Raw genomic sequence first — 15,850 nt, 5'->3', positions numbered from 1 at the left:
TATTTCTATGTATTTTCCATTTCTCCTTCTATGTAGCACACCCTGCCAGGATGCAAAATAACCAGCAAATGAGACATAATTATAAACCCAGTGAATGTATTTACTTATCAAGAACTGCACACAGTCACATTATTCAAGCCAGAATCATGTGATGGTAACAGCTTCTTGTTCCTCCACTTTGGAAAATGTTGGTGACAGCTGCATTCACCTTGAATCAATGCTAGAAATGAGTGTTTGAAGATCTTACACATGACTCTAGCTTATTGACTTAAGCTCCCTTTAAACACTATCACGCCATACCTGTTCAAAGGGAAACTTTCCTAACTTGATGTTGACTTTGTGGGTTTATGCAGCAGAAATGTAATGGTTCTCATCGACTTAAAACTCTGGACCTCTTCAAACTCCTGTGGATCTCTTATCAGTGGGTGGCCACTAAGTATTGTTTTATGGGGTGGTGTGCTGTGGGGGATGACATGACATAGGGTCATTTCTAGGACTGATGAGCTGATCAAGTTTGCTCTGTGGTGGCGATGGCTGAAAGAAGAAGACTGAAAAAACATTACACATATTACATAAGGATTAAGGACTTACTGGCTGTAATCTTCCAAATCATGTCAAACAGAGCTCTTCAACATGGCTGAAACTTAATTGTCAGGGCTACTGGACAGTGTCAGATTATAGCGAAGGACTGGATTATCACCACTAATCCAATTACACATGTTTAAATCTGTCTTCAAACTGGTTTTATGCTGAGGATAACCCGGTGAGAGAGTGAATCCCCATAGATAAATTACAACAGTTAATTTAGCACGTTTAACACACAAAAAGCTAAATAAAAGGTCCTGCAAGAGTTGTGATTATTAATAAAAGAAAAAATTTGAAATTAAGGATTTCACGACTATTTTTATATGAAATTCAATCCCATTCGAGCTGTAGATAGAACTCTAGCGGATGACATCTGAACGTGCCAGTGAAGCAACCGGAAATAGAAAAAACACAACCAATGACGACTTGACTCCACCTCATGATGCCATTTAGCAACAGATGAGCATCGCTGCATGTTCATTTCGTGCAGCCACAATAAAGCTCTGTGGTCGCCGGGGCGCACACAAGGGATATTTTCTAACTGTGTAATGTTTGCCGGGATTGCGGTGCGTCCCTTCTCCTGTGCACCGTAGCTGGCTTGCGTGCTAACGGCTTCCTCATTCGACCAACGAGTGTTGTTGCTGGCCGCGACTTTCTCTCGTGCAGCGCTATGGATGTGCTGTGGATGGTGCCGCTGCTGTTGATTCCACTCCTGATGTGGACCAGTAGCACGTTTGTTTTTTATTTCAAAAAGTTCTTCTACGTGGCATGGATGATGCTCTTGGCTATGTTGGGGATTCCCATGTGTTTACTGAAACGCGGAGGCAGAGACATTGAAAATATGGGGTGAGTTTGAAATGTCGCTTGGAGCGCCGTCTGACAGCTAGCCACGGTTAGCATGATAGCTGGTTAGCATCAGCAGTTGTTGATATTAAAGGTTCAGACTGGGCTCTCAAGTTGGTTTTAGTTTGGCAGATACACATGATGACGTTAATTCGCTATAACATCAACGAGACTTTGATATAGCATAGATATGTAATAATGCATAGAAAAAACAAAAAAAATATACATTGAATACATTTTTAATCATGGATATGCTACATTAGCCCTCTTGACACATTGGCATTAGGGAGGTGTTAAAGTTAGCTGATGTTGCTAACAGATTTTTTTACGTCCATGTTAACCTGGATAAACCAATACTAACCTCTGATAAGAGTAATTGTCTTAATAATGTTTTCAACAAGAGTCTCTGAAGTAATTTAGCTTAAATTAAGTGAGTACATCAGTATGCTTATTGAAAAATAAGCATAAAAAAATTGTGTATATTTTTCTTTCTAATCCAAATATACAAGAAATGTGGTATCTAATTTCTGTCCAAAAATTATTTCTGAAGGCACAGCTGTGTAGATCAAATATGCAGTTCAGTATTGCTTTCTAAAATTACACTTTTAGGTTTTTCAGCCTTTTTTTTTATAACATAAGTGAAGCAGTCCTTGAGGTCCTTGATAGGTCAGATTATTTAAATGTCTTGTCCTATGCAATTTGCATATTGCATATAAACATAACTCAATAACATATTGTAGTGTATGATAAAGAAAAGGGTCCTGAAGACAATATTGCTGGTCTTTTCTGCTTCAGGAAGTGTTTTATTATACTTGACAAAGTGACTGTGTCGGATAGCTGGTGGAAATGTAGTACACTTTTCATGTTTGTGTTCAGTCAGTGTGAAGCAGGGGCTTTCTGTTGTGGTGGTAAGGTCTTGTCAGTGAGGATAGATTGCTGCACACAAATGACTGCATTCCAGTAATTACCTTAAAGAGACTGACTTGCCAGATGGCAAGTTTCCTCTGATTAGACTTGGGTTACTGAATAGTTATGAGGCTCATCTCCTCTGTGCAACCTCACTTGGCCCTGATCTGCTGACAGCAGCCCTGTCAGTTGCAACAGCAGACCTCCGAGCCTCAGCACTAGGAATAACTGTTTCACAGTAATGTTAGCTGTGGTGATGGTGTCATGTTGCACCGGTGTACCATTCTGTCAGCTCAAAGGTTATCTGGACCTGTTGACTGTGACAAAGTGACTAAATCGGGGTCAGACCTTAAACAGAGAGACCTTTTCTTTTTTTGTGTGTTTTAAACACTTGCCAGGCCTAGCAGAAAGGGCTCAGTGATTCATCAGGACAGAGGAGTCTGTCACAGGCATTTGCTGTCACACAAAAGCTTGAATTCTGGGGTTGGCTGCTGACTTCGCAGCTGACTTAGAGGACTTGTATGAATCTCTGTAAAGTGATGGGCCACAACCAGCATATATATGTTCAGTCAAAAGAATCCATGAAATAAAAGTTAAAATAAAGATTGTGTTTGTATTTCCTGAAACACTTCTGTTAGAATTTATTTTTTATTATCAGTGTTTATGCAGACACACAGATATATGTTCCATATTTATGTTTTTGACCTGGTGCTTGTGGGTTTTTTTTCACTTTAAGGGGATTACATGCATATTTGCTCTTATTTAAACTGTAGACTTCTGAACAATAATCCCCTGACAGGAAATTATTTTCTAACCATTACCTTAGAAGTTTTAAAATTACAGGAGTGAAAATGACTCAACCAGAGAAAACAGTGGGATGTAACAGTGGGAGTATTTTGTGGTGACAGTCTGAAGGATGACGGTTTTTTATATCTGAGCAGTAGAAAAAGCGGGATTAAAATGACACATTTTATTCTAGTTTTAAAGCTTTCCTGCCACCTTCAGATTGATTTAATTGTGCGTCTTGGTCTGAGAGCCGTCAGTCATATCTTGGTGAAAAGTCAGAGTAATCTCACAAAGGCTGAACTTGTCCTTTGGTCCATAGTCCAACTGTCTTAAGTAATCCCTTTCCTTCTTTTCTGAAGTGAGATAATAATTAGCTCTGTCACTCTCTGTCACTGCCTGTGATCATCATAACCCTGAATTGCACAACTTTCTGACCTTTAGCTTGTGAATATGCTGCACAAGGTTTGCAATACTTTTTTTGGTATAGTAGTTTTACAGATGACAGGTCAAGTTCACCTTAAATCTGTTATTTCTGCTCTTATGTAAATGTGATCACACACTGTAGGTCCAAAAGTTCTTGCAGACTGATGATGAAATCAACCCTAGTATATTGGTAATAAAATAATTCAGCCAAGGTTATTTAACTCCCTTTAAACAATCTTATTGTTGCTGCAACAGACAGCTGTTGCAACACAGTGACTTTTTTACTTGACGTAATGTGTTATCACTGTACAGTTGTGTTGAAAGATAGCCTGAAGATTATATTGTGGTTTAATGGTCAAAGTTATTTCCCTGTACTCATGGTGCATTAATAAGGTATTTGTATTTTGGCTCCTTTTTTTCTGTCCCCTCCACTATTCAAAATAAACAAATATGAATTTAAATAAAAATTCTGATTATCTAGTAGAGCCTTATACCCTTAATATTCCCCTTGGCAAAGCAGATTTGTTCGGCACAACACAGCAGTCAGACTATAATTCTGCCTGTTAAAAAAAAAAAGATAAAAAAAAGAAATAAAAAAAGGAGTGTTCAGTTTTTTTCTAAACTGTTTAATAAATACTTAGCCATAATTTTGCCACAGTAAATTATATTGTGAAAAACAAGCTGTGAATATAAAACTTAAGCACCAGTTTGAATTATAAGTTGATAAACAGGCAAGTTAGCTTCAAGATAAGCTAAAACTATAAACTGGTTTTTGAATAGTTGTTCATTTATAACCAGAATCACCATGTTAATGCCTAGTAAAGTTAAAAGGACTTAACAGTGGTTGGTGACTAGCTGGGGCCCTGTCTCATGCCAGTCAAAACAGAACAAACTAGTTTTAGGTTTGGGGACCGGCTCCAAACCAACTCTAAAACTTCTCTCATGGGAAATAGGTGGCAGAGATCTTATTCCATCTCTTTAGCCCTATGGCTGCATATATATTTCACATACAGTCTATGTCAAGAATCTATGTCTGTGTCACTACACAATACCCTAACCATGAAACATGATCACAACAGCAACAGATCAATTGGAGTCAAGCATCTATGTTTAGCTGTGTGCATTGTAACTGTATGTACCTAGTTATGTGGGTATCTAGTTGCCACATTCCTTGAAGGAATAGGGATTCCTTTTGCATAGTGTCATTAACTGAGGTAGGCTAGAGAAAATGTGGTTCAGATGAAGAATGCAGTCGTTGTAGCCACATAGGTTAGCATTTGATGTTATCTTAGGTTGTTGCTCCTGTTGCCTGTGAGTTACCTGACTTCCTCTATGTTCAGTTGCAGGCTAACTACACTCTTGGCACATGTAATTTGACAGGCTCTTGCATCCTCGCTGCTTATCCACTGCGTTATCCGCTCCAAGCTGACTATACAGGGATGAGAGTCATCTGATCATGATAGGGACTGAGAGGAAAGTAGAAGGGAAGATGGTTTCTGGGCTGCTCTGTGGCTTTGTTTACTTCCTAATGGGGATCTAAGTGGTATTAGGGTACAGTTGACAGTAAAAAATAAATAAATAAATAAAAAAAATCTAGGTTTTAAACTGCAAGTGGACAAATTTATTTGTGGTATTTCTTTATATTTTCCCAACATTGTATATGTGCAATGCCTATAATGAGAAAGCTCACATTTTTTTCATTTTTTTTTTTTTTTTTTTTTTTTAAGAACAGCAAGCAACAAGGTTAATGAGTTTTGGAGCAAACAATTTTTCTTTTGAAAGACAAGATGTTACAGTTCAGTACTACAAGTTTTAACCTACTTCTATCCTGCAAGTACAGAGAATGAGGACATCATGCTGATACATTTACCAATAATATATTGCAATCAGAACAGTTTTTATTCAGAGGAGGCTTGTTTGACCTCATGGATGCAAAAAGTGATGAACTAAACTGTTGTGTGCTGAATACATGTGTCAAAGAACCAAAATGCCAGCCGAGCTGGTTGTGAAAGGGGGAATCACAGAAACATAAAACAATGTGGAGAGGATTTTCACCTTTGTACTGTTTGTACTTTGGAACAATGGAATGATTATCCCTATTCTATAATGGGAATTATAAAAAATTCCCAATTTGATGAGAATAATTGCACCACAGATTTGTTACCAAGGTTATGAGGGTCATGACATCCCAATAGAAGATGACATGAAAAATATGTTTTCTTTGAAATGATGACTGAAAATATTTGTCCTCAGAAAACCCTAAATTCATTATATTCAACATTTTGTTTTTTGGTTGTAGTAAATTGTATGTTTCACGATGAAAATGCTCATATTCCATTGCACTTTAAATAAGTGCAAGTTTGCAAACCTATGTTTTCTAGGTAACAAATATAACATCAAACTCTGCAGCTGGTGTAGTGAGAAAAACAGATTAAAATGCAGATTTTTCTGCCTCAGAATGTAGAAGTGGCTCTGTGGTTTTTCCGGAGAAGGAGGGCCCTTCGAGTTAAAGCAGTTATAGAAGCCGGGATATTGTACTATATTATCATTGTTGAGACATAATAGTATTTATATGCCAAAAAACCAAAAAGTACTTGATTTTATTTTAATAAAACTGGACATGTTTGTTAGTCCCTACTTTCAAAGAATGCATTCCTAAAGACATCACAGTTGTACATCTTTATGAGCAAATCTGAGTGCTCAGTTGCTTAAAAAACTTCTGGTGTAAACAATAGCAAAATTATGATCCAGGTTGTGGAACTAAAATAAGAAAGAAAAATCTGCTGTAAAATCTTCTGTGCGCCATGTTGTTTTGTCACATTATTATGTCTTCACAGATCAGGACTTTATCATTTAGGTTTGTATAAAGGTCAGTGCTTCAAAGGATAAACTTTATCACAGAGGGGGGAAACTGGAGACATCTGTGTTTTCAGCAGTCTAACAACCTATCTTAATTCATTAGAGTTGACACCTAGCGGGCAATTTTTTATTTTATTTTATAGTTTTATCATTATTTATTGAATGGACAATTCATGAGAGCTAACGAACTGCTTGACTAAAAGTATGTTAGTAGATGATTTTCAGGTTTTTCTTTTAAGGTTTTAATGCCCTAAAAGTCTTTTAAATTTGTTAACTTTAATATTAAAGTGTTAAATGTTTACATTAAGTAGTTATTGGAAAGTGAAATGGCTACAATTGGACAGTGAAGTGTGTTTTTACAGTGCATTACCACTGATAATTTTTCTATTGCCCTACTACTGTCACTCATTTTTTTAGAGATATGTTGCAACCACTGGTATGTGACATAAGTTTAGTGTCAGATGCAGGCAGGAAAGCAGATGGTAAGACATTGTTTCTGGAAGTTTATTAGAGCGTTAAACCAACCACAGGCAATTGTTTAATTACTGCTACATCTTGGAAACACACAAAGCCCAAATGTTGATGTTAAACATAATAAGTCCACCAGATGTATATATATATATATTTTTATTTATTTATTTATTTTTTTTAAGATGAAAGTGGTTATTTTGTGTAATTTAAAGTTTTAATTTTAGATATCTGATCCCATAGTGTGCTATAATACCTTGTTGCCTGTCAGGCTCTATACACGCCACTATTTGCTCCAATATTTCAAAGCAGGGTTCTGGTCTTTGGACCAGGGAGTTACTTTGTTTATGCAATGCTGAATTTGTCTAAAAAAAAGAAAGAAAGAAAAACAAAAGTCTTATATCAAATTATAAGCCATGACTGGTCTACCTGTCTGCCTGTTAATGTGAGCAGTTCATGTTGAGTGTAATTCATACATATTCCAGTCCAGCCTGGTAAATTGCTACAGAAAACCATCTGTCTCCTCATGCAGACATGGCATTGGCACATTAAACTGCCATAAAATTAATTGAGAGCTCTTCATATCCAAAGGGGGTTTAACATAAACCTTGTGAAGCCAAACCCATACTTACTCAGCATTGTAATTAAGCTTTTTTTCCTCCTCAGGATCATCCGCTCCATGGTTCGCCATGTCAAATACTTACTGGGTCTTCGAATTGAAGTGAGTGGTTGGGAACATCTGCAGACAGAAGGCCCCTATGTCATCATATCCAACCATCAGAGCTCCCTGGATGTTTTGGGTGGGTATCGTAATGCCTTTCTTAGCATAAACATATATTTCAAGATGGATTACACTTTTAGAATTACAGATTTGAAATGTATTCCCCTTCATTTTTTTTAGGACAAATAATTCTAACTCTTTAATTTAGAGGATTACATTTATATTATGTAGACTAAATAGCAGTCACTGTTATACTGACCTGTTGCACTGAACACACTGAAGAAATGAAAGTCTTCATCTCATACAGTGCCAACCCAGTCTGTGTGCAACCTTAAATATAGATTGAACTTAGTGACTGTCACCATTGATATTTTTATTTTGATGAATATGTAAATTTCTCATTTCACATTGAATGTGGGCCTGAGACAATGTTAAAAGTTTAGAGAAACAGCCCATCTCAAATCTTTTCAACACAGACTGAATGTTTTATTTTTATTCCCTTACATCAGTAATGAAGAATAAACCAAAGTGGTTGTGCAGGTGGCAGCTTTTTTTTTTTTCTTTACTAATCTTCAGGGACTTGAGTTGAGATCAGAATTTTAGCACCAAGGGAAAATGTAAGAATGCTCCGAGCTATGGAAAAATGAAATTGACACGCTCAGTTTTGAACATTTTTATTGGAAGAGCAACCAGCAGTCCTGTCCGCTGCAGGAGACACAGATTTAAAATTTGTACCATTCAGTTCTGACAGTGGGATTTTCTGATTTAACGTGGTGAAGCGTCTTTCCAATTAAATGGACAAGCTGCTACTGCTTAATGGGACTGACTGTTCCTTTGTTGTCCATGCAAACTACACCAGGTGGATCGTGTAAATAACCATGAGAATTATTAAGAGAACCAATGAGGTGTTAATTATGTGTTCAGACGTTTGAATATTGGATATTAATCATGTTCTGGTTTGAATACCGGCTACAAATCGAGGGCTTGTCATGACGCTAGAGGTTTCAATGAAGAGAAGTTTAGTCATGAGTTGCAAATCAAAGTGAAGAACTCGCTGATGTTAGACAAACAAGCATGGACATAAATGAGCAATGATGCAAAGCGTTATCTGTCTGCCTGTTTTCAGTGACTGCTGACCTGGATAGGCTCACAGCCTCAGTTAGAAGAGAAAACATCCCTTCACCATCTAGATGACAAACAGCTGGCTGTTGACCTGAGTGTATTTCCCCATAGGGTTAATGAGGCACATTAACCAACTCACTGAAAAGCCTTGACAGTGATTTAAAGTGACATCTGCTTTTTTGAGTGAAATCAAAGTCATTAAATTGGATTTTAGTTGTTAATCTGTTGTGTTCTTATTACATTATTACTATGTGTTGCGTTGCATTGCAGCTGCACTCCAGCTTATTTGCAATTCTGCTACAGCTTCAGCAGAGGCGTGTCTATTTAAAGCAGCTTAATTTCTAATTCAGTTCTACTATTTTTGCTGACATTTTACATTTTTCTTTACTATACCTCTGTTTCCTGGTGGCTCATTAGGATGTTGCAAGACCAACCTTATGTTGCTCCCTCACTATGTCTTTAACCTTGTATTTAATTACATTTTTTCTTTATCTAACAATCCTATGAAAATGAAATAACTTTATCCTCATCTAAGTGACCTTGTCAACACTGCATTTATTTACAGTGGTTTAATTTCATGCTTGTCTCCTCATTTAAGAGCAGGAACAGACAAATAACAGTCATAACAAGGCAGGAATGCAATTCAGCCAGATCCTGTGTACACTGGCCATTAGTCACGGTCTGGTTTAAATCTGCCACCAAACTGTAGCAGTGCAGAGTTAAATGGGCAAATAGAAAGGCTAGAGTCATCATTAAAACCAGCGAACAGGAAATATATAAATTCCAAACCCATGCTTGTTCCAGTTAACAACTGCTTATCCTGCTTTTGAACATTAAGACGGCATCATGCGAAAACTAGGGCAAATTTAAGTATGCTGCATTCCCACTTTGTGCTGACAGAGTGCTGCAGATCACTGTGCAGCTAGATTCTTTAAAAGTTTGTTTCATTGGGCTTTGAAGATCAGAGAAATGTTACGATCACCAGTTCTTCCAATAAAACACCTCCACCTGTTTCTGATTTCATATCATCTAAATCTAGCATATGCTTTGCCAGACTATCATATTAAAAAGTTTTTGTTCTAGTGTCAGTTTAATTTTTTTATCATTTTGAATCTTTAGCATTTGTCTCAGTCCCTAAACCTCAGTGTGGAGGAGAGTAATTAAGCAGAGGTGTGTTTTTTCTCTGTGCCACAGCCTGGGAGAGAGAGTGTTTTCAGTACCAGTGAGTGATGAGGGCAGAATCAAGGCCAGGGTAGTGACAGCAGGAGGAGAGCCAGGCATCTAATTAGCACTGAAAAACTCAGCATGAGGCTGATTTAGCATCCACGTTACCATGTCAACTGCTACATCAAGCCATTAATAGCAGATTCTTTTTTAAGTTGATGTGATTACATTGTTTGGAACTCACTTCCAGAGACTGAGCATTTTAAACACTTTTTTTTTTTTGCTCACTCTGCTCTGTTTTCTTTCCCCATTCTTTCCAGATGGACTGTATTTATAGTTTTCTCATGTTTTGTCACTACAAGTTACACTCACAGACTTGAACAACTCTTTTTAAGTAAATATGTTACATACTACTGTATTTTATCCGATTAATAGTGGAAAGGTGGGATTCGGTGTTTGGTTCAAGGACACTTTGACTTGTATGAGGAAAAATTGAGCCACCGACTCTTCTTCTGAGCAGCAGCTGTTTATCATTTAGTCGGCTCATGTAAATTCAGCTTGTTTCTCTGTGTTGTTTGGACATCACTCGTTTCACAGAGGCTGATAAAACACGAAGATAAATCCCACCAATAAAGTCAGATTATGTTCTGTCATCATGTCAACAGACTATATCTGATCTAATCAAGGAGATAAAGAGGAAAGGTCAAAGATTATTTCAAACTTGAAACACTTGACTAGTCACTGGTGCTGCTGCTGTACATATTAGGTTTAAAACACACCTTTGGAGACAAAACATTGGTGAGAATCAACAGATTTTTGTAACCCAACATGTTCATTTAGACACGATTGTCTAGTTTGTTCAAAAGTGTGTTTGTAGGGGAGTTAGTGGTCCTCCAGTGTTTAACTTGTCTGGACTAAAGTTCCTGTGCAGGGGGCTGCATAAGATGTGTGTAGTACAGAAGAGCTTTTCATATGTTTGGAAACACTAATCCTAGCATGTAGCACAACAAAATGACAGGGACACTCTCAGCTAAAACACTCTAACAAGCACTGCTACCCAAACCAAACACAATTCAGACCCCAAGCAATTATATGGGGATATAAGAACATGAGAACATCACTGTCCACTTAAGAGCTTCTGCTTATTTCTCCACACAAACAAGGTGTCATATGAAAGCAAAGACTCTGCTGATTACAAAAAATGGCTTTCATTACTGTGGGACAAAAACTTACTGTTTTGTGGTCAAAAGTTTTATTCCACTTTTAAAAACAAAAACAACAACAACAACAAAAAAAACTCTGCTGTGCTCTCCAATGACTCTGCCTTTGTTTGAAATTAACTATGAAGGTTTTATGTAGGTGGATTTATAGTAAAGGTAGAGGAAAGGTAGAAAAAAGGCCTTGCCAAGAACAGGTTGAGTATTTCAGTGCTTAAAGTGAAAGCTTCTTTTCTCTCACCTCTCAGGCATGATGGAGATCTTACCTGACCGCTGCACCATGATTGCCAAAAAGGAGTTGATTTATGCTGGCACAGTGGGCCTGATCTGCTGGCTGGGTGGCATCGTCTTCATCAACCGCAAAAAGACTACAGATGCCAAAAGTGTCATGGCTGATGCTGCTAAAACCATGCTGGATGAGCAGGTAAGCAACAACTTGAGTCAAAAAAGGGATCGTATCTCTATTTTGAAGTGTTTTTAGAGAAATGACGTGGGATGATAAAATCCCTGTTTCTGCTTTTGACCTTCATAGATCCGACTGTGGGTATTCCCAGAGGGAACACGTAACCAGAGAGGTGACCTGTTGCCCTTCAAAAAAGGTGCTTTCCACCTGGCTGTTCAGGCACAAGTGAGTATATGTTATAATGTCCTTAGATGTTACCTTACATTGTGTGCTCATATGAGGCTCATCTGTCCTATCCATATTCTCTGAGTATATGAAGTTAGCCTATCTTGTGCTGTAAACACACCCTCATCCTGTTCATTCAGCTGACCCTGAGCGAAGGCAGAGATGACTCTGGCGATGTTCCAGGAAACTTCTGCAAACTTTCCCAAAAGAGTGAGGGGCTAGTATTGTGCTGCTTCTAGACACAGGGGGGAGCTAGCAGCCTTAAGTGCTGCAGGGCCAAGTTAAAATTCAACCATATTCATTACAAAAATGGTAGGAGTCTTTTGTTTTTGAGCCCCTCTAATTTGTTTTCCATTCAGTGTTATGCATGAAATAACTCCTTACATTAAATTATTAGAGGGAGGACGGACGCATCTCTTAACGTAGAGCGACTGAAGAGTAATTCACAGCCCAGCTGTGTGCATTTATGAGCTTTATCTCTGCATGCATGCAGGTGGGAGGTCTTTGTTTTTAGAGTTGATGTTTCATAGCACACAATCGGGGTCAGACAGGTGGAAAAAATTAATAAAAAATAAATAAATAAATAAAGAAGAAACTTGACTGAAATCTGGCCAGAAACCACAACTTTGTTCACCCCAGGAAACTGTGTTGTGCATGAACCTACTTTTTCCAGCTTCTAAAGATTGATATCATTTTGGCTCAGATTTGCATCAGCGCCGAGAGGCTGCAAAAATAAAACCTTATTGCTCCTCATTAGCAAATGCGTAACCATTTTCTATTGTGGGTCTCTGGTGGGGAGCTTGCTTATGTTTAAAAAAAAAATACTCAAACATGTTGACGTGCATGCACCTCTGAATTCAATCAGTGTTGTAGTTTTCCCTGTTGGCTTTGCTTTACACTTGAGACTATTTCAATCTCTGTTTGCTTCTGCCGAGTTATAGTGCAGCCTTTCCATTTGTACTCAACCAGCCAGATTGAGTGGAAGCAGGACAGCCCCCAGGGGGAGACACGTTTGGCTCAGCCTGTGCTGTTGAAGGGCCACTCAGGGCCTCAAGAGAGCAACTCGGCCTCTATTAGCGGTAGTGGAGGAGATGGAGATTGCTAGAGTCATGCTGAGAGAATGTGATGTTAGTTTAGTCCAGTATTTCATTATTTCTTATGTTTTGACTGACATAGAAAACAAAAAGGGTAATGAGATGCATTCAGAAATGGCTTAATTGCTTTTTGTCTTTTTTTTTTTCCAGGTTCCCATCATACCAGTCGTGTTTTCCTCTTACAGCAGCTTCTACCTTCGGAAAGAAAAGCAGTTTAAATCAGGTATCTCGGCTAGATTTCAATCATTATTGCAGGTTTCTGTTATGGCTATATGCAGTTTTCTGACACTGAAGGTCTTTGCTGCTGCAGGGACCATCAGATTGAAAATCCTTCCAAAGATTGAGACAACGGGGATGACATCAGAGGACATATCAACTCTGTCTGACAAATCCTTCAACCTGATGCGCTCTGCTTTCCTGAACATCTCTGACTCCGTAACCCATAGCAATGGGCCCACAAGGCACTGAACATTTGCCATACTCCTACCACTTTTTCTGCCCCTTTCCGAGACCCTACAGATCTCCCCGCTTTCCCCAGGTTGTCCCGTTACCTGGCCAGGAAACAACATGATACAGGTCTCTTCTTGTCTAGTTGACGCCTGGTCCAGGCTGCCTCTGGCCTGACCATACAGCACAGTCAGTCCCGACCCTCAGCGCTGCTCTGCACGCCATGAGTGGAGTGACGGACGGCAAGCCGAACAGTATGGATGTGTGTTGTTCATGCATGCCTTTTTGGATGGCTCTGTCCACCTTCATCCTTGCTTTGGAAAAGTCTGGCTTTGTCATTGTTCTACTTTATCATTTACTACTTTCTTTGGCCTTTCTCCCCCTTTTTTTGTCTACATCTGCCTTCTGTTTTGCAGATAAACTTTGGCATTTTCTCTTTTCTGTCCATAAATGTCACTGGATATTTATGTGTTTCTCTCATGTTGCCTTAGTTTTAGTTATCTTTGGATGCACAAAATTTCACACACATGCAAAGTAAAACCCATCTCCTTCCTTCCTTTGCTTTTAGTGTGCTCTCCCTTTGCATTCCAATCTCTTACCTAAAGACAAACGGAGCGAGGTCTCCTCAAGAGGTGGAGTGTGTGGAGGTGAGAGGCCAACACTGGTCGACCACAGACTTCTTTAGCTCCGTCACTATTAATTCAAATCTATGCCCACAATGGCTCATCTATTTAGTGACCAGTAGCTACATGACATACGTCATGATTTCAGAAAGCAAGGAATTTAAGATACCATGTTTAACAATCGCACCCCATCTGTGCTGAATTAATGGACTTAACGTGAACTGATCAATCTCCAGTGTCGTGTTGTTGGTGTGTCCTGGTGCTTTATTTTAGTTTCTTTACAAAACGCTAGAAATAAGCGACACAGACATGCAGCATTGCAGCAAGTGTCTTCAGTGTTTTTTTTTTTTTGTTTGTTTTGTTTTGTTTTTCCTGGGATTTTTTGTTTTCGTTGCTTTTTTACAAGTAATCACATGTTTTTGTTCCTCGGTAAAAACTTAAAGGTGAACATATTTAAGATGTGTCCAAAAGAAAAAAGAAACAGAGGTGACTTTGTTTTCTGAAGCATTATTGTTCCAAAGTGCAAGCTACCTGCTGTGCCATGACAAAGACTTTGTGGGAAGTTAACTCTGTTCTTTTCTTGCTATGACCTGTGTAACCAGTCTTTTACTGATTAATTACCCTTTACCAATGATATAAAGAAGCTCTGTCTGCATTTTTTTTAAGAGAGAGAGAAGCTTAATCTGGTTTTATTTTCTAATTATTAACAAACCTTATAGAAGATCTATTACTAAAAATAGTTTATTAACCAAAATACATTTTGTTGACTGACTAAATGAAAAGTTATCTCTAACTTTATGAATATTTTGATTCAGTTATGACTTAACCTCTATGGAAAGCATTAATTTATTTAAAAGATTTATGGAAGTTTTGGCCTTAAGTTCGATTGGTTGTTGCTGTTGCACTTTGGGCTGTTTGACAAGTTTGCTTATTATCGATTTACGTTGCATATTATGCACTGACAATAACTTCTAGCTACATATAGCTGACTGAACTGTTATGTTTTACATCCAAGTCTTAATTTTGCTCACTGCCTTCACTGTTTCACCTGTTTTGCCCATCAAACACCATCTGAGAATGTACTGCAGCTTTAAGGATATTGTTTTGTTAGTTATGCATTTTCTTTTCTTTCTTTTGGGGAATTGTTTTGCATACAGCTGGTATGAAATCTTTAAAACGTGTTTATTTGAGCTGTAGATGTCAAATTTAGACTGACCGACTGTGCACACAGACACTCTAAAGAAGTTGTGAATGGATTTATCTATACTTAGATACTGCTGTATGTCTGTTCACTACTGTTCATAGTCAAAAGCAACAATAGTTTTAGTGATTCCTGCTTTAAGCACATGTGAAGGTCAGAATTTCATGTATGTTAAAGGTTGGTAAATTATATACACCTCTACTACTAATGACTAACCAAGTTTTAGTCTAGATATGCTGACTTTTAATTTTTTTTTTTTTTACGATGGGTTTATGATATCAGATTTGAACTCTGCAGCGAGTGGTCTGAATGTTTAAAGCACTCTACCAAACTGTTTTTTCCCCCCAAAAAATACTAATTATACCATTTTAATTCACTTATTTCTTGTTAATTTTACTTTCTTTGTGTTTCTTTTTTTTGTTTGTTTTGTTTATTTGTTTACAGCAGATGTGTCAGATGTCTTTTGTGTCATGAGCTCAAACCAACAGGCTATGCCGCAATGCCCCACCTGTTGATTTCTGGGCAGTTTTCATATTTAATATATTGGAAAATAATCAAAGTATTCCCAACGTTAGTAAAGCACTTTTCATGCTAAGTTCAGGTGTGCAAAGTTTGAATAAAAGAAAAAGGATTTTTCTCTGATTTTTCACCAAAGTGTAATTTAGATGCATATGAGAATCAGAGCTGACATCCTGCAGAGCCTTGTGTGTATGTGTGTGTGTATGCTCCTTTACAGTGCGCGTGTGTTAATATGCACACATGG

General features: G+C 37.9%; 1 protein-coding gene across 1 annotated transcript; it reads left to right on the top strand.

Moving 5' to 3' along the window:
* The first annotated feature begins 1,034 nt into the window (after window positions 1–1,034).
* On the top strand, window positions 1,035–13,665 carry agpat2 (1-acylglycerol-3-phosphate O-acyltransferase 2 (lysophosphatidic acid acyltransferase, beta)). The gene is made up of 6 exons (XM_041969763.1): window positions 1,035–1,431; window positions 7,537–7,670; window positions 11,343–11,518; window positions 11,627–11,722; window positions 12,967–13,039; window positions 13,127–13,665. The coding sequence occupies exons 1-6, from the start codon at window positions 1,256–1,258 to the stop codon at window positions 13,282–13,284; spliced, it is 813 nt and encodes a 270-aa protein (XP_041825697.1). The 5' UTR covers window positions 1,035–1,255; the 3' UTR covers window positions 13,285–13,665.
* The last annotated feature ends 2,185 nt before the right edge of the window (window positions 13,666–15,850 follow it).

This window comes from Melanotaenia boesemani, chromosome 19 (assembly GCF_017639745.1).
Source record: "Melanotaenia boesemani isolate fMelBoe1 chromosome 19, fMelBoe1.pri, whole genome shotgun sequence".
NCBI classification, from domain to species: domain Eukaryota; kingdom Metazoa; phylum Chordata; class Actinopteri; order Atheriniformes; family Melanotaeniidae; genus Melanotaenia; species Melanotaenia boesemani.
The sequence above is the reverse complement of the archived record's forward strand: the minus strand, read 5'-3'. Positions and strand labels throughout refer to the sequence as shown.

Bases quoted from the DNA above. Each gene is read 5' to 3' on its own strand.
- agpat2 (XM_041969763.1), top strand. From the start codon at position 1,256: ATGGATGTGCTGTGGATGGTGCCGCTGCTGTTGATTCCACTCCTGATG. The intron at 1,432-7,536 runs GTGAGTTTGAAA...TTTCCTCCTCAG, and splicing joins AGAGACATTGAAAATATGGG to GATCATCCGCTCCATGGTTC. The intron at 7,671-11,342 runs GTGGGTATCGTA...CTCACCTCTCAG, and splicing joins GAGCTCCCTGGATGTTTTGG to GCATGATGGAGATCTTACCT.